The 17,101-nt window shown below is 38.0% G+C and overlaps 1 protein-coding gene across 9 annotated transcripts in view; it reads left to right on the forward strand.

Annotated features, from left to right (window-relative positions):
- LOC104845975 (chromatin remodeling regulator CECR2) overlaps nt 1-17,101 on the forward strand; it is a 172,668-nt gene that overhangs the window by 125,557 nt on the left and 30,010 nt on the right. For 8 of the 9 annotated variants that reach the window (XM_064284793.1, XM_064284795.1, XM_064284796.1 and 5 more), the window contains 3 exons: nt 2,071-2,120; nt 3,300-3,469; nt 9,695-9,778. In XM_064284793.1, coding sequence (XP_064140863.1) covers nt 2,071-2,120; nt 3,300-3,469; nt 9,695-9,778 — 304 coding nt within the window. The remainder of the gene's footprint in view (nt 1-2,070; nt 2,121-3,299; nt 3,470-9,694; nt 9,779-17,101) is intronic. The other variant, XM_064284794.1, reaches the window with a different exon arrangement.

Below are 17,101 nucleotides of genomic sequence, written 5' to 3' on the forward strand. Positions count from 1 at the left end.
TCAGGCCATGGGGAGGGAGGGCATTGAGCTTGGAGTAGGGAGACCTGGATTAGAGCCCTCATGAAATTACCGAGCCTGCACTAGGGAATCAGGAAGCCATAACTGGGCAAATTCTAGCAAATTATCTTGTACAGTGGGGTACTAATTGTTGTTTACTGGACAATGGACTACTAATGAGGACTAAATTGACAATGCATGTGACAACGTGTAAAGAGCTCAAAATCATGCATAATCCGTAGTAAGAGCTTTTAAAACCTGATACACTGCACATTTTCTTACAGAAGGGTGAAGCAAGTTCTTTCTATCATTGTGTTGACATATGTGAGCATTTTAATGTATTATGTATCATATGTGAGTTTAGGAGTTAATTCTTTCCAACTAAGGAGATTTTAGTAACAAGCATGCCCCAGCATGCTTTGTTTTATAAAGAAACAGTAAAATCTTAAACATTTTTATATTTAATTATAACAAGGGGAAAAAAATTGTTACATTTGAGAAATTTTATTTTATGCGTCCACTAAAAACATACATTCTTTGTCATTGTCTTTTAGGAAATTCTACCAGATGAAGCTTGGTTTTTAGACTCTGACCTGCACTGCCAGGTTCATCATTATAAACCTATGGAAGTTAGGCCATATTCGTGAAGATTTTGATAACACGGGGCAAACAAACTTCTTCCCTGTAAATTTTAGAACTACTAAATACTTCATCTTAATGCTTGGGTTAGGCCAGATCTCACTGTGTTGCTGATTAACCACTGAGAAACATTTCTAGGAAATGAGATTATGAATAGATCAGTTAGAACTTGATTTTTAAAACCTCAGTTTCACTTAACTTTCCAAAATTTGACTACAGATTGCAGCTGCCTATTTCAGCAGCTCTTGCGAGAAATGTCTTATAATCATTCATGTTCTGTACACAGGCCATCTACCTCTTCATTTTATTAGAGGTCCAACCTTTACACATTGAGAAAGTTGTTGTATACCTATCTCCATTTCCATGTATGTACCAACAATTAAAGCAGCTTAGTGTTGGGAATATAGAATCATTTAACAAGTGTACATGGACTTTTGCTACCCTCTACTGGTGATTTTAATCCTTAAGAACTCTGTATCCAATATGTATTTAAATATATGACTTTTAAATTAAATAAAATTTAAAATTCAGTTTCTCAGTTACATTAGCCACATTTCAAATGCTCAGTAGCCACATGTGGCTGTGGTCACCCTATTGGACAGCACAGTAAAGAGTATCTTCATCCTCAAAGATAGTCCTGTAGGACAGCACTGCTTTAGATACATGAAAGAAAAAAGAAAAATCCACAGAGAACGTCCTGTAGGTTTCAGAAACACAGATGACAATACTTTAACACTGTTGTTCTGAGCACGTTTGCATTTTGTAATTTAATCTGCAGCATCTGTGTTAGGCAGGCTTTGCGGATAGCCCCATTTTACAGGAAAGTTAATAACCTTCCCTAAGGTCACATGGTGAGTGGCAGAGCTTGGCTAGAGGGAGTCTGACTTCAGAGGCCATATTCTATCCCTCTACCTTAAATAAGGCTAAATTAAATATGCCTTATCTTCAGTGTTAGAACCCTGGCGGTGCAGTGATTAAGAGCTACAGCTGCTAACCAAAAAGTTGGCAATTTGAGTCTCCCAGCCACTCCTTAGAAACCCTGTGGGACAGTTTTGCTGTGTCCAATAGGGTTGCTATGACTTGGTGTGAGTTTTTTTTTGTTTTTTTAAGGTGTATCCCTGAATAACGGAGGACATTAGAATTCCTACATTTTTTTTTTTTTTCTCAGCATTTGACAATTAACACTTAACCTCATCTGTTTGATTTCCAAAACATGTTTTAAAAGTTAATGGTTATCTTTGAGTACCTACTATCATTACTTGGTGGATAAATACGTCTTCTGCTCTATACTGACAGCTCCGCATTCTGGCGTTCGCTGATTCCATATCATAGTTTCTTCTCCTAACCTTGCCTCTTTCACATGGAAACACAATCCTTATATTAATTTTGAACATGCCTTTGTTTTAATTGGTGCTTCCTTTTTCTGTGTTTCAGTGAAAAGCAGGAAGAGAACTCCTTGGCATCTGAGCCACAGACAAGAAATGGTAATGACCTTTGCTGGAGTTTAAGTTTAGATTAAGTAAACATGATTAATTTATATTATGATGGTGTCCCTATCATTTCCAGAGTCATACAAAGTTAAGATTATTGCAGTAGTCTTCTAATGAGCCTCCTTATTCTTCTTCAGTTCCGTCTTCCAGAAACCTGATTCTGTGTCCATTTCTCCATCTGGTAGACAAATTGAGACCAGGACTAGGTCTTTTTTTCATGTTTGTGCTCTGTTCTTGGGCACAGTTTAATATATCAGGGCTACAGTAGATACACAGACATTACATGAATGAGCAGTTTCTCAGAGAGCAATCTTTTTAATGTCAAATGCTTTACTACATAAGGGAGTAATTTGGAGGAAATACAGATTTATAACATTACAGCATACATGAAAGACGGTGGGCTCTGCAAAACCTCAAACTCAAAAGCATTTGTGTAGAAGAGTAGATACATATAAGCCTTTGTAGGGCACTGAAAGGCGCCCTGGTGGCAGAGCCATGAAGAGCTTGGCTGTTAAATGAAAGGTTGGCAGTTCGAACCACCAGTCACTCCATGGGAGAAAGATGTGGCGGTCGGCTTCCATAAAGACTACAGCCTTGAAAACCATATGGGGCAGTTCTGCTCTGTCCTATAGGGTTATCGTGAGTCAGAATTGACTCAAGGGCAGCTGGTTTGGTTTTTAGTTAGGGCACTAACAAGAGTACCCCCCGCCCCACCGGGTGGTATAAAGGGTTAAGCACTTGAGTACTAGCCAGAAGGCTGGCAGTTCGAATCCCCCCAAAGGCACCTTGGAAGATAGGCCTATTAATCTGCTTTTGAAAGGTCACAGCCTTGAAAACCTGTGGGGAGCAGTTGTGCTCACCATATATGAGGTTGCCATGAGTTGGAATTGATTCAACGGTAGCTATCAACAGAGCACTAAGATCTATCTTATGGTGGCCATAACAGTTATATTTGTATTGCCTTTAAGTATTTTTAACATTTAATTGTAAACAGCGACAGTAGCAGGAAAACCAAAACTATACTCTGTCAACCTTGAAGTAAAAATTAACTGCTCTCCTCTTTTTCTGACTCCCTGGTTTTAGTTATGACCCAGGGTAGAAGTAAAATTGAGAATAAATAGGAAGAGAGGCCCTAATAGAAGCTATTGTAGTGAACCCATCCCTTCTTTCTAGGGTCCCAAGGGCCAGGCCAAGGTACTTGGTGGCTCCTGTGCCAAACAGAAGAAGAATGGAGACAGGTCACTGAGAGTTTTCGAGAGAGAACTTCCCTGCGAGAAAGGCAGCTCTACAAGCTCCTCAGTGAGGACTTCCTGCCTGAAATCTGCAACATGATTGCCCAGAAGGTATGTAAACACTGACCGGTGCTTCCTCCCCTCAGTGATAGGTGAGATTATTAATTACAACTTTTGAATATGTTCCACTTGCCTGGGAGTTGGTGCAGGCCTTCTTCCGCTCTTATTTCACTGTAAGTTGGTCATATAATGTTCTCCCTACCCCCAAGAAGTTCTCAGTGCTCACAGTGGCATTTCACTGCCTGAAACCAACATTCCTTCTCCTACTACCAAGAAAAATAAAACCAAGCCCATTGCTGTTGAGTCAATTCTGATGCACAGTGACTGTTTAGGACAGAGTAGAATTGCCTGATAGGGTTTCCAAGGAGCAGCTGGTAAATTCAAACTGCTGACCTTTTGGTTAGCAGTCGTAGCTCTTAACCTCTATGCCACCAGGGCTCCTCTCCACTACCCAGCCCAAAACCCATTGCCGTGGAGTCTATTCTGACTCATAGCGACCCTACTGGACAGAGTAGAACTGCCCCATAGAGTTTCCAGGGAGCGCCTGGTGGGATTTGAACCGCCGACCTTTTGGTTAGCAGCCGTAGCTCTTAACCACTACACCACCAGGGTTTCCCTCTCCACTACCGTAATAAGGGAATACAGACAGTCCCTGGTTATGAAAGTCTAGTACTTGCCCTTTAATGTTACGTAAAATTGCCCTCACTTTGAAACAATTGCAAAAAATTCTTCTTCCCAATGACCTACACCTGCTGCATGTGCAACTTTTAGATCATCGAATAGGCTTCGAGCCTTGTCTGGCACTAAAGAAAGCCTAAATAAGAGCTGTACGCACCTGTTCTGACTTAGCTACAGGTTTGACTTACACAAGAACAGGTGTTGTTCATCACCCAAGGACTGCCTGTAGTCCCTGAGCCCCCAGGAGGTATCTCATATCACCTTGTCCATACCTGTATATATGTATTTATTGAAAATCATCTCTTTATGGGTCTGTGTCTCTCACATTAAATACTTTGTAGCTTCAGTGCTAGCCCTGTGCCTGGCTCCCTGAGTTCTGTGCACCCTCTTCTCCAACGTAACAGGTCAAGTAGTAGTTTCAGAAACAGTGTACCGTATATTTTTATCAGTGATCATTTATTGATGACATTTTCAAACATCGTTCTCCCTCCACCTTTTTATCCATTCAAACATTACTCTTCGAAGGCCCCGCTTAAATGTCCCTCCCCCAGGAACTGCCTGTTTCTCCCAGTTACAGGATTTTCTTCTCTACGTGCTTCTATTCTTATGCCTTCCTTTATTTCATTGTGAGTTGTATAAGCTTCTTCAGTTCAGGGACCAAATTGTCTCTTTTTTAGCCCCACAGCACCTAATGTAATGCCTTATCTATGGTGAAATGCTCAGTAATCATTGAGTTTGCTTATTTCAGTAATGCGAATACTGCTGATTATTAATCATGTTAATATAGAAGAATTTGACTAGCTGCCAATGAAAGCTAAAGAGAAAGCATTTATAAATTTTTGTTGTAATACCTCCAGAGGAATGTAAAATAACAAGTATATTGATTGTTTGTGAGTCCAATGACATTTCTAACCCTTAAACAGGTTGATACTTTAGGGAAAGTTCCAGAAAATCACCTTTCTCTCCAACAGAAAAAGCTTACAAATAGTCATGTAAATATAGTCACAACTTAGATTGTCATGGATGATCAAGAAAATCTGTTTCCCTGTCAAAATACTTCATACCGTGTAAGACAAATCATTACACTTAGTTTTTATGATCTGCAACCCACTGTGACAATTTCCTGGGATCGAAATACATAATTTAATTTTCTTAAAATAACTATAGTGTAAAGAGAAAGTTTTATGACTTTTCGTGACTTTATTGTTATGACCAGTGATGGCACATTAAATCATTTGTGAATCGTATGCCTAATCAGCTAATTTATAATTTCTGCTTTTTTACTACAATATTCAATCTAATATTTTAGGGTGTAGGATAAGTAATAAATAACCTTACGAGCATGCAACTGCTGGTACTGATATAAAAAAAATCAAGTTGATTCTTTGCAAGAGAAGAAAAAACTAAAACCTTAATATAATTTTAAAGAACCATGAAATTAGAAACCAGAAAGAAGAACAATATATTTGAGATTTTGAAAGTTATATAATGCCATAAGTTTGATAACCTCAGTGAAAAATGGATTATTAACTACAAAAATAAGAGAAATCTAAATTGTGCGTTAGAAAATCTCAGCGGACCAATAATAGGGAAGAAGTGTTTTTACCAAATTATACCCATCAAAAGCTCCAGAGCTAGTTGGATTTATTCGCAGGTAAAATTTCCTAAACCTTCAAGGAAAGGAGAACCTCCAGACGATTTCAAAAATGAAGAAAGAAATGGGAAGCTTACCCAGTTCTTTCAGACATAGATACCTTAGATCCTTAGTACTAATAAAATTAAACACCCACTCTCCTCATACATTATTATAAATGTCAAGTTCTTAACACTAGGAAATAAAAGCCATCTCTCCACCAAAAGAATAATACATCCTAACCCGTCAAGTTTAATCCTAAGAATGTAATGCTGGTAATATTGTTTTGAAAGTCTCAACCAGTGTAATATAACAAAAAAAGAAGAGGCAGATTTTTGTAATGTTTTACTTAAAAATAGAGCCATATATATCGGCTTTAAATGCTTATTTAAATTTTAGTCATGATGCTTGGTAGCTACATCAGCATCATCTGGCATACTTTTAAAACTTCATGTTCTTGCCACTGTACCACTACTTCCATCAGAGATTCAGAGGTGATATCTGATAATACTTAGTTGCAAATGCCCTTCAGGTGATTCTTGTGCATACGGCAACTAAACCACTGAAAATAAACCCATGACAGTAGCAGCAAAGCAGATTTTGCAATAAACCTAACTAGAGTTATGCATAAACAAACCAAACCCCTTGCTGTGGAGTCGATTCTGACTCATAGTGACCCTATAGGACAGAACAGAACTGCTCCATAGGGTTTCCGAGGAACGGCTGGTGGATTTGAACTGCTGACCTTTTGGTTAGCAGCCAGCCTCTGAACCATTGCGCCATCAGGGCTCCACTGAGTTGTGCATAGTATATAAGAAAAAAAAAAAAGCTACAATACTATTTATTAGCAGATAAACATTTTTACAGTCTCATGCAGATGGTGAGACATATTTGCTCCTTGAAGGAAAGAGTGAAGTTAGATGCCAATATTCACCAAGATAAATTGAAAGTTACTATAACCTTCGCCAAATTTTACTCTAGGAGCAATCAAGTGACTATCCCTACAATGTATTAATGCATAATTCAGTACATTAAAAGCATTCTTGAAGGGCCTTTATTTAATAGACTGCAAAACCCTCTGCCTTTGAATCAGTTACAACTCATAGTGACCCTGTAGGACCAAGTGTAACTGGCCCGTAGCGTTTCCAAGGAGTGGCTGGTAAATTTGAACTACCGACCTTTTGGTTAACAGTAGAGCTTTTAACCACTGAGCCACCAGGGTGCCTTTAATAAACCAGTTAGAGTAAATGATTTGCTTAAGGCTGTACAGATTTATCAACTGTTATGTTTGCACTTGGCATCGACCAGTTGAGTTCTGTGTTCGTTAGCAGTTAATTGTAAGATTTTTACAAACCTGTTTGTGCTCGTTGTACTTATTATTGTAATTGTGCAGTTGTCTTGAAACCGATAAAATATCATAAAAAGTTTCTATAAAAAGTCTTTATTAAAAAATCATTAAAGATAAATTGCTTTTGAAAAGTTTATTGTCACATTAGGGTAAAACAATTATAAAAGATTAAGTGGGGGAAAACATTGAAATTTAGAAAGATTTTCTGTTTGTTTTGCAAGTGTCCTCATGGTCTCACTTCACTTAAAGAAAAAACAGAAACAAACTAGAAGATGAGATGAAGGTTTAGGATGGTGGTTTAAGTGAGAGTATCACCGGAACCGCCATCTGTGAAACTAGAATCAAAGGAAAGAAAGGCCTTGGCCTTATGTCATAGATTAGATGAATGGGATTACATTTATATATTAAATTAAAATACATGTGTGAGGCTTTTTTTTTTTTTTAATTCCTTGCTTTTAACCGACTATGTTAATCTACCACTTTCCATCCTAATTGCATAGGCCAAGAGTGATTCTGTTCTATTATTGAAAAGCCAGTGATTAAAAGGCGTAAACTGAAGTAGATTGGCGGAACAGAATGTGACGCTGACAGATAGACCCTGGTGCACATTAAAGTGTATGTAAAGGGTTAATGTGGTACAGTGGAAGAGTTACGGACTTTTCTTTCAGAATTCCTTGAATTATGGCATTGCCCTTTTCTAGCTATCCCTTGGGTAAGTTTCTGTGAGAATTAAAGGAATGAACCCATATTAGTGTAGCTAGCTAGTACTAAGTAATCAGCAGGTACTCACTTCCATTGTTTATGGTGACAGATAATTGATGAGAAATTTTGTTGGAAAATGGAAACCACATTTCTGAACAAATTAAATGTAAGTCAGAAGAGAATTAAGCAGACTTGATAAATCTTTGGAGGTATGATAGCCCTTTACACTGTGAAATAATAAAAGAAAGTAAGGCCTGCTTTGACAGTTTGACTTTTATGATGAAATCTAAATAAACGGAAAAAATAAACTAGTAAAAGTACTTATACAGCAACTGGTTTTAAAAGTATCACAACTGGTGTTGTAAGCCAAAAAACGCATTGTCCTCAAGTCTGTTCTGACTCATAGCAACCCTATAAAAAAAAATAGGACAGGATAAAACTGCCCCGTCAGATTTCTAGGAAGCGCCTGGTGGATTGGAACTGCCATCCTTTTGGTTAGCAGCCTGAGCTCTTAACCACTGCGCCACCAGGGCTCCAGCTAGTGTTATAGACAGTAGTATTTATACAGCTTATAAACTTTAGGTCCTAAATAAATAAATTGATTGGGGTGTAGATAATTCACACAAACGTAATAGCAAAGTATGTAGGGAAACGCGTTTACCCTCTTTGTGAAGAGTACCACCTTCCTCATTCATAACTTTTCTCTGATTTGGCAAAGTTGATGCAAAACTGGTATTCGCCTGTTGTTAACAGCATTGCAAACTGGTACAGTCTCTTTGGAAGACAGTTCATGGTAAGTTTTTATGTTCATTTAAAGTGGAAGAGATCTTCCTACTGGGGTCTTGAAGTTTATAAAGGAGAATCTCATAGGCATATTTGAAGAAACTGCTGGGGTAGTTTTGGAGGGAAGCTAGTTTCATGACACCTTTTGATAATAGAAATTTCATTTGCACTTGGACCCGGTGGTTCTGTATCTTGGATCCAGAAAAGTTTTCTGAAGGTACTCTCTCATTAAATCTACCACCATTGCTTTAAGAGATTTAAACTACCCCTTATTGTCATTGAGGTTTTTTCCATCCTTTGATCTCTGTCTTACCTCACTTACACTTCAGGAAGTGTCAAGATCTTGGATTACATAGTGTCAAAACCAAGCCCAAATAATGCAAATTTTGATACTGAAACCACGGAAGTTAAACATTGTTCTAACTGCAAGGCCTTTGCTTACTACTGTTAATAGTGGCTTTCAGTGGTGAACCTGTGGGGCTCAATCCACAAAAATTCCAGACCTTACATGTACTAATAAATATGGGCCTTCAAAATAATTACCAAGCTTTAGATAGCTCCCAAAACTCCTCCTTTGAAATTCCCTACAGCAATAGCTTTCAAGCCACTTCAGTTTTCTCAGGACTCTAATCTTTTCCGTCTTTTTCTTTTTCCTCCTCTTACTTTGGCTCCCAGCCTGGAGGCTGCTCTCAATTCTCACTACTGCCACTGGTCTGGCTTTTAAAGAGAGGTCTACCTCCAGCTGCTGCAGTACCCTTTTAAATCCATCCCCTTCAGCTGAAGGTGGTCAAACATGACTTTCCCTTAATAATTTGAACCAGAACTTTGTTTGTTTGTTTAAACCATTCAGGAAGTTTTCTGTCAGTCAGTAAAAACTACCAGAGAAGACACTTAGTTGTCTGCTTATAAATTCTTTTTTATTTAAAAAAGAGAGAAAGAGAATAAACTGGCTTGGTACCTTGTGGAGTTTAAGGGTCATTCTCACTGACTGTGGCCTCCATCTAAGGTAAAGCCATCACCTGTGTACCTAAACAACATCTGTCCAGTCGCTCTTTTACTGGCAGCAGCAGTAGCAGTAGCTGAGAACCCCCTAATCTATCTTCTGCTTTCTCTTCCTCGCTTCCAACTCTAGGGAAAGCGTCCACAGCACAAAAAGGCAGAGTGGCAACCTAGGTGGATGTCTGACCACCTGTCTGTCAAATCCATCAAGCACGAGGTGAGTGTGAGAGTAGAAATAAGGACTTCTAAGTGTTCAAAAAGAGTTGTCCCATTTTATACACTAATTTTAGTCCTGCTTCTTACCTTTACATCATTTATTTATCTCAGATCTTCATTGAGCACTCTTCTACGTAAATACCTTTCTAAAAAGAAAGAATTATAGAAGTCCAAATAAAACATGAAGTCTTAGGATCTTTACAATCTCCTGGGGTGATAGACACATGTGTATTTAATATAGGTGATCACTATAAGTACTATAGTAGATACAAGGTGTCCTTGTGGTGCCGTGGTCAAGCGCTGAGCTCCTAACCAAAGGGGTGGTGATACAAACCCTCTAGCTGCTTTGCAGTAGAAAGATGTGGCAATCTGCTTCCATAAAGATTACAGCCTTGAAAGTTGTATGGGGCAGTACTCCTCTGTCCTGTAGGGTCACTGTGAGTTGGAACCAACTCAACAGCAGTGGGTTTTGTTTTTTATAGTCGATATGTATGTAATAGAAGTTCATGAAGGTAAAGATGGATGGAATTAAGTTGGGCAAAGAAGGGATAATTGAGGCAAGCAGAGCTGTGTTTGACCTGAGCTGAGTGGCATGGTTAAGATTTTGATGGGTGGACAGTGGGGATAGAGGAGTTGGGGCAGAGGGATATTCCACATTGCAGGAATAACTTAAAAGCACAGAGGTAGCGAAGTGTATAATGTGGTCAGAGAACACTGCATATTCAGATGTCACTGGCACATAGAATTATGTTGTAACATATAGTGGAGTCAGACCTCCAGCTTTTCAGTTAGCAGCCTTAGCACGTTAACCTTTTTGTACCACCCAGGAACTTACAGTTTCACTCTAGACTCTGTCATTGGCTGATCTGCTGCTTTGTGGAGCCTTCTTACTGCCTGACATAATGTTTTCATGACTCTTAAACTGAAGTGACTACATGATGGTGTGGTATAGAGATTTTGTCATTAACTAGATATATTCTACTTTGAGCCCTGAAAAGGGAAACACTAATTTTTAAATTCGTGTTTACTACAGTATATTTTAACGTTTCTTTCTTTCTTTTTTTTTTTTTTTTTACCAAATAGGTGTTTTCTTGCCAGAAATTAAATTGCCCAACATTTAATTGCCTTTGGATTGGCAATTTTGTAATGACAGGCTTCTAGCCTCCCCAATCACTTATTTCCCCCTAGTCTTTCATTTCGGAATGGTGTTTGGTAATTGGTATCCAGCCGGAGTTGGTCCTCTCCACTGTCTTGGTTACCTTGGCCGTTAACACCTCCTTGAAAGCTCCCTTTTTCCTATTTTCTGTTCCCTGCTCTGGGCTGAGTCCTAAATGCCCTAATTATATAAATACACGTAAGATTGCATAGTTAGTATTTACCAAAATTATGGCAAGCAAAGGCTTAGCATCAAACACTAACAGTTCTTTTATTCTTGGCAGTATTTCTTTTTTTTTTTTTAATTTTCCTCTTTGGTCTTAGATACAAGTAACCAGGGTTTTATAAAGATTCTTAATATCTGTTACCATACCAAAAATTATGGAGAAAACCTTAGTAGTAACATGAGTTGTGCTTTTGTTTCAACAGCAGAAAATCCTGAGGCTTTTAAAGCCTACAGGCAGGGTTTCTGACCTATATCGGTCAACCAGGAGTCCAATCTTATTGCCTCACAACTCTTTTAATTGTGACTCCTGGGGAAAATAGCAGCAAAGGGAGACTGTCTCTGTGAAGTCTGGGATTAGGGCTGTAGTGGTTATTTTAATGGGGAGACTCTGGACATTGCTGTTGCTAGGGAGCTCTTTGTGGTGGTACAGTCTCAAGTGTGCTGCTACAGTTGGTGAGGGTGCCAGTGAGTCTGATAACCTACCCCTGGGGGTGTGTGTGTAAAGGGTGTCATGGACACTGCGTAAACCCAATTCTGTTTATAATCCTTTAGAGGATTTCAAAGTGGTGTTTCTAATTAGCTTCTCATTAAAATCCCCCCTAGATTCTAGCAGGCTGCTTTCTTGTCTACAAAGCATTTAAACACCAATCCTTACCCCATTTGCAACTGACCCCTTTTAAAGAAAAAACCAAAAAACTGCAGTGTAAGACTGTAAGACTTGTTTTTAAACTATTCAGTATTTTTGCTTGCTTTTTTGATTTTTGTTTATTAGACTGTACTTGTTCTTTAATAGTTACCAAAACATTACCAAAAGTGTCTTTAGGTAGTCCTGTCCTTTCTTTATACTTTCTTACCTTGGGCTGGTATGGAGGCTGTAAGGTTGCTGGGAATTTTAACATAGATTCTTGCTGCACAACATGGTTTTTTGTGCTTGTTTTGTTTCAGATGTGTATGATCCAGTTTATATAAAATAATAATTGTTGATAATTCATATCGGATAAGACTACTAAAATTATAACAGATTATGATAAAAGAGAAAAGGGCATAAGAAACGTGAGACAAAGAGGTCTCCAACTAAATAGGTGTTTTCAAGTGCCAGGGCAGTACTGAGGTGGGAGATATTTTGGAGAAAATGATCTGAGAACAGGTGGAATTAAAGACAGGTGGTAAAAGATCAGACTTAATGGTCTGACTGAGACTAGAAGGACCACAGTGATCATGGCCCCCTGACCTTCTGTTGGCCCAGGATAGGAACCATTCCCAAAGCCAACTTTTCAGACAGGGATTAGACTGGACAATGGGATGGAGAGGGATGCTGGAGAGGAGTGAGCTTCTTGGATCAGGTGGACACATGAGACTATGTTGGCATCTCCTGTCTGGAGGGGAGATGAAAGGGTAGAGGAGGTTAGAAGCTGGCGAAATGGACACAGAAAGAGAGAGTGGAGGGAGGGAGTGGGCTGTCTCATTAGGAGGAGGGCAACTGGGAGTATGTAGCAAGGTGTATACAAGTTTTTGTGTGAGAGACTGACTTGATTTGTAAACTTTCACTTAAAGCACAATAAAAATTAAAAAAATAAAGACAGAGGTGGGCCACTTATATAGGGCCACAATTGGGCAGAGGCAGCCAGGCCGAGGCCAGCGTGGGTTCTTGACCCTCCTTTGTTTTCTCTACTAGATTTTACTCACCTTAGCAGAGCATTAAGTTTATTTCTTTAAGATGCTGTAAATTCGGATTACCTTATATCTGACGTGCTTAGCGTAAATCTTAGTGTGTTTAAAAATCAACTAACTGTGGAAGATAATCTTTACATATTTTAATGACATAAAAAAACAAAAACCAAAAATGACATAGAGCCTATTTAATAGAGCAGCATTTACATATATAGTTTTCCTAAGTTTTAAAATTCTTATTCATTGTTATCAAAATACCCTAAATTATTTTGATCGATTTTTAATACTTCACCTTAAAAATCCACAGGTTCTATCTTTTTTGCACTTTTGACATATTTTAATTTTCTGGAACTTAACAGAGATCACTGAATATATAATAACATAGAAAAAACCCAAAACCCGTTGCCATCAAGTTGATTCCAACTCATGATGGAGCCTATAAGACAGAGTAGAACTGCCCCATGGGATTTCCAAAGAGCCGATGTTGGATTCCAACTGTTGCGTTTTTGGTTAGCAGCCTAGCTCTTAACCACTGTGCCACCAGGGCCCCAATGACATAGTGGAGGAAGTAAAAAGTGAATTTAAAAAATCAGTCACTTGGAACATGTAATACTAGTTGATTCCTCATTTTATTGGGGGAAGGGGTTGTTCTCCATCCAAAAGAATCACATGTCCTTATAGACAACTTGGAGACTGTAGAAAGCTATAGAAGTCATAATAATCCCACAGTTCAGGGGTCATACTGTTAACATGTTTACATATTTCCTTCAGGCCTTTTTTCTGTGTAACACTCTGATATTATACTGAGTATTATTTTTTATTATTTTGTGACCTTGTGTTTTTCATGTAACATTGCATATATGATCTAAGTATTTCTCAGAAATACAATTTTTCATGACCACGCAACGATGGTTATGTAGTTTATATAACCATTCTCTTATTAAACAATTGGTCTGTTTGCAATTTTTTGCTATTTTAAAATAATACTGATTCAAACCTACTTAAAAATTTTTTTTTACAGCTTATCTGATTTTTAAGATAAAGTCACAAAAGTTAATTATTCTGAAAGGTCAAGAAGCCCTGGCGGTACAGTGGTTAAGGCGCTTGTCTGCTAACTGAAAAGTCGTCGGTTTGAACCCATCAGCCACTTCCCTAAAGATTACAGCCTTGGAAGCCCTATGGGGCAGTTCTATTCTGTCTTAATAGGGTTGCTAAGCTCGGAATTGACTCGAGGGCTGTGGGTTTGGTTTTCTGAGGGGTCACACAGCCTTGAAAACTCTGGGGGGAGCAGTTCTCTGTAATACGTGGGGTTGCAATGGTTTCGAATCCACCTGACAGCAGCTGAGTTTTTGTTGTTTTGTTTTTATAGAAATTTTTGACTGTGTATCTCATTTTAAAGATTAAGTTACAGAAGTATAATTACTCTGTTTCGGTTTTCAATACATACATGCTGTATGTCCTCCAGAGGGCTTGTATCCCAGCAGACTGATAGCACTCATTTTATCCCACTTAATAACACTTATTATCATCTTAAGAATTTTGTATGTGAAAAAGTTATTTTAATTTTCTTTTGTTTAATGTGTTTTATCAATCTTCTATATGTTGCATACTTATAGTCCTTGTTCTGCAGAAGGCTACTGTTAAATTCATTTGTAAGATGTCTTTACATATTAGGAATAATAAATGTTTGTCGTGTTTCTTGCAAATAAAATTATATATTTTTTTAAAATTTTATGTAATTAGCTCTTTTTCCTTCCTTCCACTTAATGTGTGAAATGCCTCCCATGTTTGTTCACAGAGTCAGTCTTTAGTGGCTTTTATTCCTATTCATAAGTCGTTAACTTGCATTTCCTCAGTTTTATTAAAATTATTTAATATCTCTTTATTCTAGTTTTTAAGTTTTTTTATCCTGGTTAAAGGAAGTATATTTTACAACATGTTTAGACCCACTGCCCTTTAAAAAAGGGGTAAAATACACATAAATATTGTTATTATATATATATAACTTATGTTTTCCTCACCATTGTATTTGTGCCTAACATATACAAAGCACTAAAATTTTCTAGAAATGAAATAATTTCTTTGACAAGGTTCAGTTTACCAGTATCTCCCCTTTCCCCTACCAGTTAGTCAATCGATATCTTTATGGTATCTGCCTGGAATTACTATATAGCTGAAAGAAGCAAAGGTGGTTTGGTTTCTTAACAGTAGTTCCATCACAAGTTCTCACCCAGGTGGTCATGTTGCCAGAGTTTGTATGAATGAAGATGGGGCAGAGGGCGGGGGGCAAGCCTGGAATGCAGGGAAGTTACATGATGCCTGGCATTTAGTAGGCAATGGCCAGACATGCAGTCTGTTGAGGAATTGTCCTTGCCAAGCCCTCTTTTCAGAATCAATATCCATCATATCTCAACTGCCTGCTGTGGTTATAGGGTAAAGGGTAAAAAGATTTTAGGGAACTTTCTTTAGTTCTCCTAAGACTCCGTATCCACAGTGTTACGTGCACAATGAAATTTTTTTTTTCCATTTTCACTCCCTTGTTCACTAAAGTTTTTTACGTCATACGTGTCAAAAACTCTTTTAAAGTCAAGATCATAGAATTTGAATGAACAATGACATTGAGAAAGTATACTATCTTAGCAAGACCACTTCCAAATTTTGAATTAAAATCTAACCTAGTTCGCTATGAGTCGGAATCAACTCAGTGGCACTGGGTTTGGTTTGGTTTTTTGGTTTTTAACCTAGTTTTAAGAACCATAAAGAAAATATAAAATTTTCACCAGAAACAATTTTGGTGTTTAATGGTAACGTAGAAATGGTAGTCTGCATACATTTGTCTTATTTTTCCCCCTACATCAAGACCAAATATAACTTCTACGGTATAAAACTTCTGTGAAGACTCATCTGATACAGAAGTTTTTTTTTTTTTTTTTTTTAATTGTGATTTAGGTGGAAGTTTACAGAGCAAATTAGTGTCTCATTAAACAGTTAATATACAAATTGTTCTGTGACATTCCTTGCCAACCCTGCAATGTGCCAGCACTCTGCGCTTCACCCAGGCTCCCTGTTTCCATTCATCCAGTTTTCCTGTCCCTTCCTACCTTCTTGTCTTTGCTGTTGGGCTGGTGTGCCCGTTTCGTCTTCTATACATGATTGAACTGTGAAGCACATCCTTCACGTGTGTTATTTTTGACCCCATAGACCTCTGTAATCTTTGGCGGAAGGGTGAGAACCTCAGGAGTGACTTCTATACTGAGTTAAAAGGGTGACTGGGGACATACTCTCAGGGTTTCTCCAGTCTCTCTCAGACCAGCAAGCCTAGTCTTTTTTTTTCTTCCATTCCTTCCTTTCTGTCTCTCTCTCTCTCTCTCTTTTTTTTTTTTTGGTGACTTTGAATTTTGTTCTACGTTTTTCTCAAACTAAAATACGAATTTCTGTGTGGTCTCTCATGTATCTTTTCTGTATTTTAAGCATAATGGTGTTCCCTGCAACCAAACCCCTAATCTTATTCATTGTTTTGCTAATTAAAAAAATATAAAAGTTATGGGTTTCAAAGCCATACACATTATTGAAATTGTAAGCCTGTGCTCTGTCTAGTGGCTGTCTTTCATCCTTCTTAATATACTCAGGTAAGGATGCCTTTTAAAATAACACTTTTATCAAATATTAAATCTAAGGGACTGGTGTATATCTCAACTGCCTCAGCTTCTCTTTTCCTGTCCACCAAATTACTTCATTAGATTATCTCCTAAGGATTACAAATTACGTAATTTTTGTAAATCACTAGACGTAAAACTTTCACCGTTTTAAATCTGCACCGTGCGAGTGTATGTATTTTTCTTTAAATTCGAAAACTTTGTTTTTTAATTGATGTGAAATTCACACAGTATAAAATTAGTCATTTTAAAGTACACAGTTCAGTGGCATTTAGTATATTCACAATGTTATACAACCATCATCCCACCTCTATCTAGTTCCGAAACATTTTCATACCTCCTAAAGGAAACTTCAAACCCATTAAGCAGTCACTCCACATAAGCCTTCCATCAAGCTCTTAGCAGCCACTAGTCTGCTTTTTGTCTCTATGGCTTTACCTCTTCTGGATATTTCATAGAAACCAAAACCAAACCCATTGCTGTTGAGTCAGCTCCAACTCATAGCGAGCCTATAGGACAGAGTAGAACTGCTCCACAGGGTTTCCAAGGAGTGCCTGATGGATTTGAACTGCTGATCTTTTGTTTAGCAGCTGTAGCTCTTTAACCACTATACTAC

This window comes from Loxodonta africana, chromosome 4 (genome assembly GCF_030014295.1).
Source record: "Loxodonta africana isolate mLoxAfr1 chromosome 4, mLoxAfr1.hap2, whole genome shotgun sequence".
Classification (NCBI taxonomy): Eukaryota; Metazoa; Chordata; class Mammalia; order Proboscidea; family Elephantidae; genus Loxodonta; species Loxodonta africana.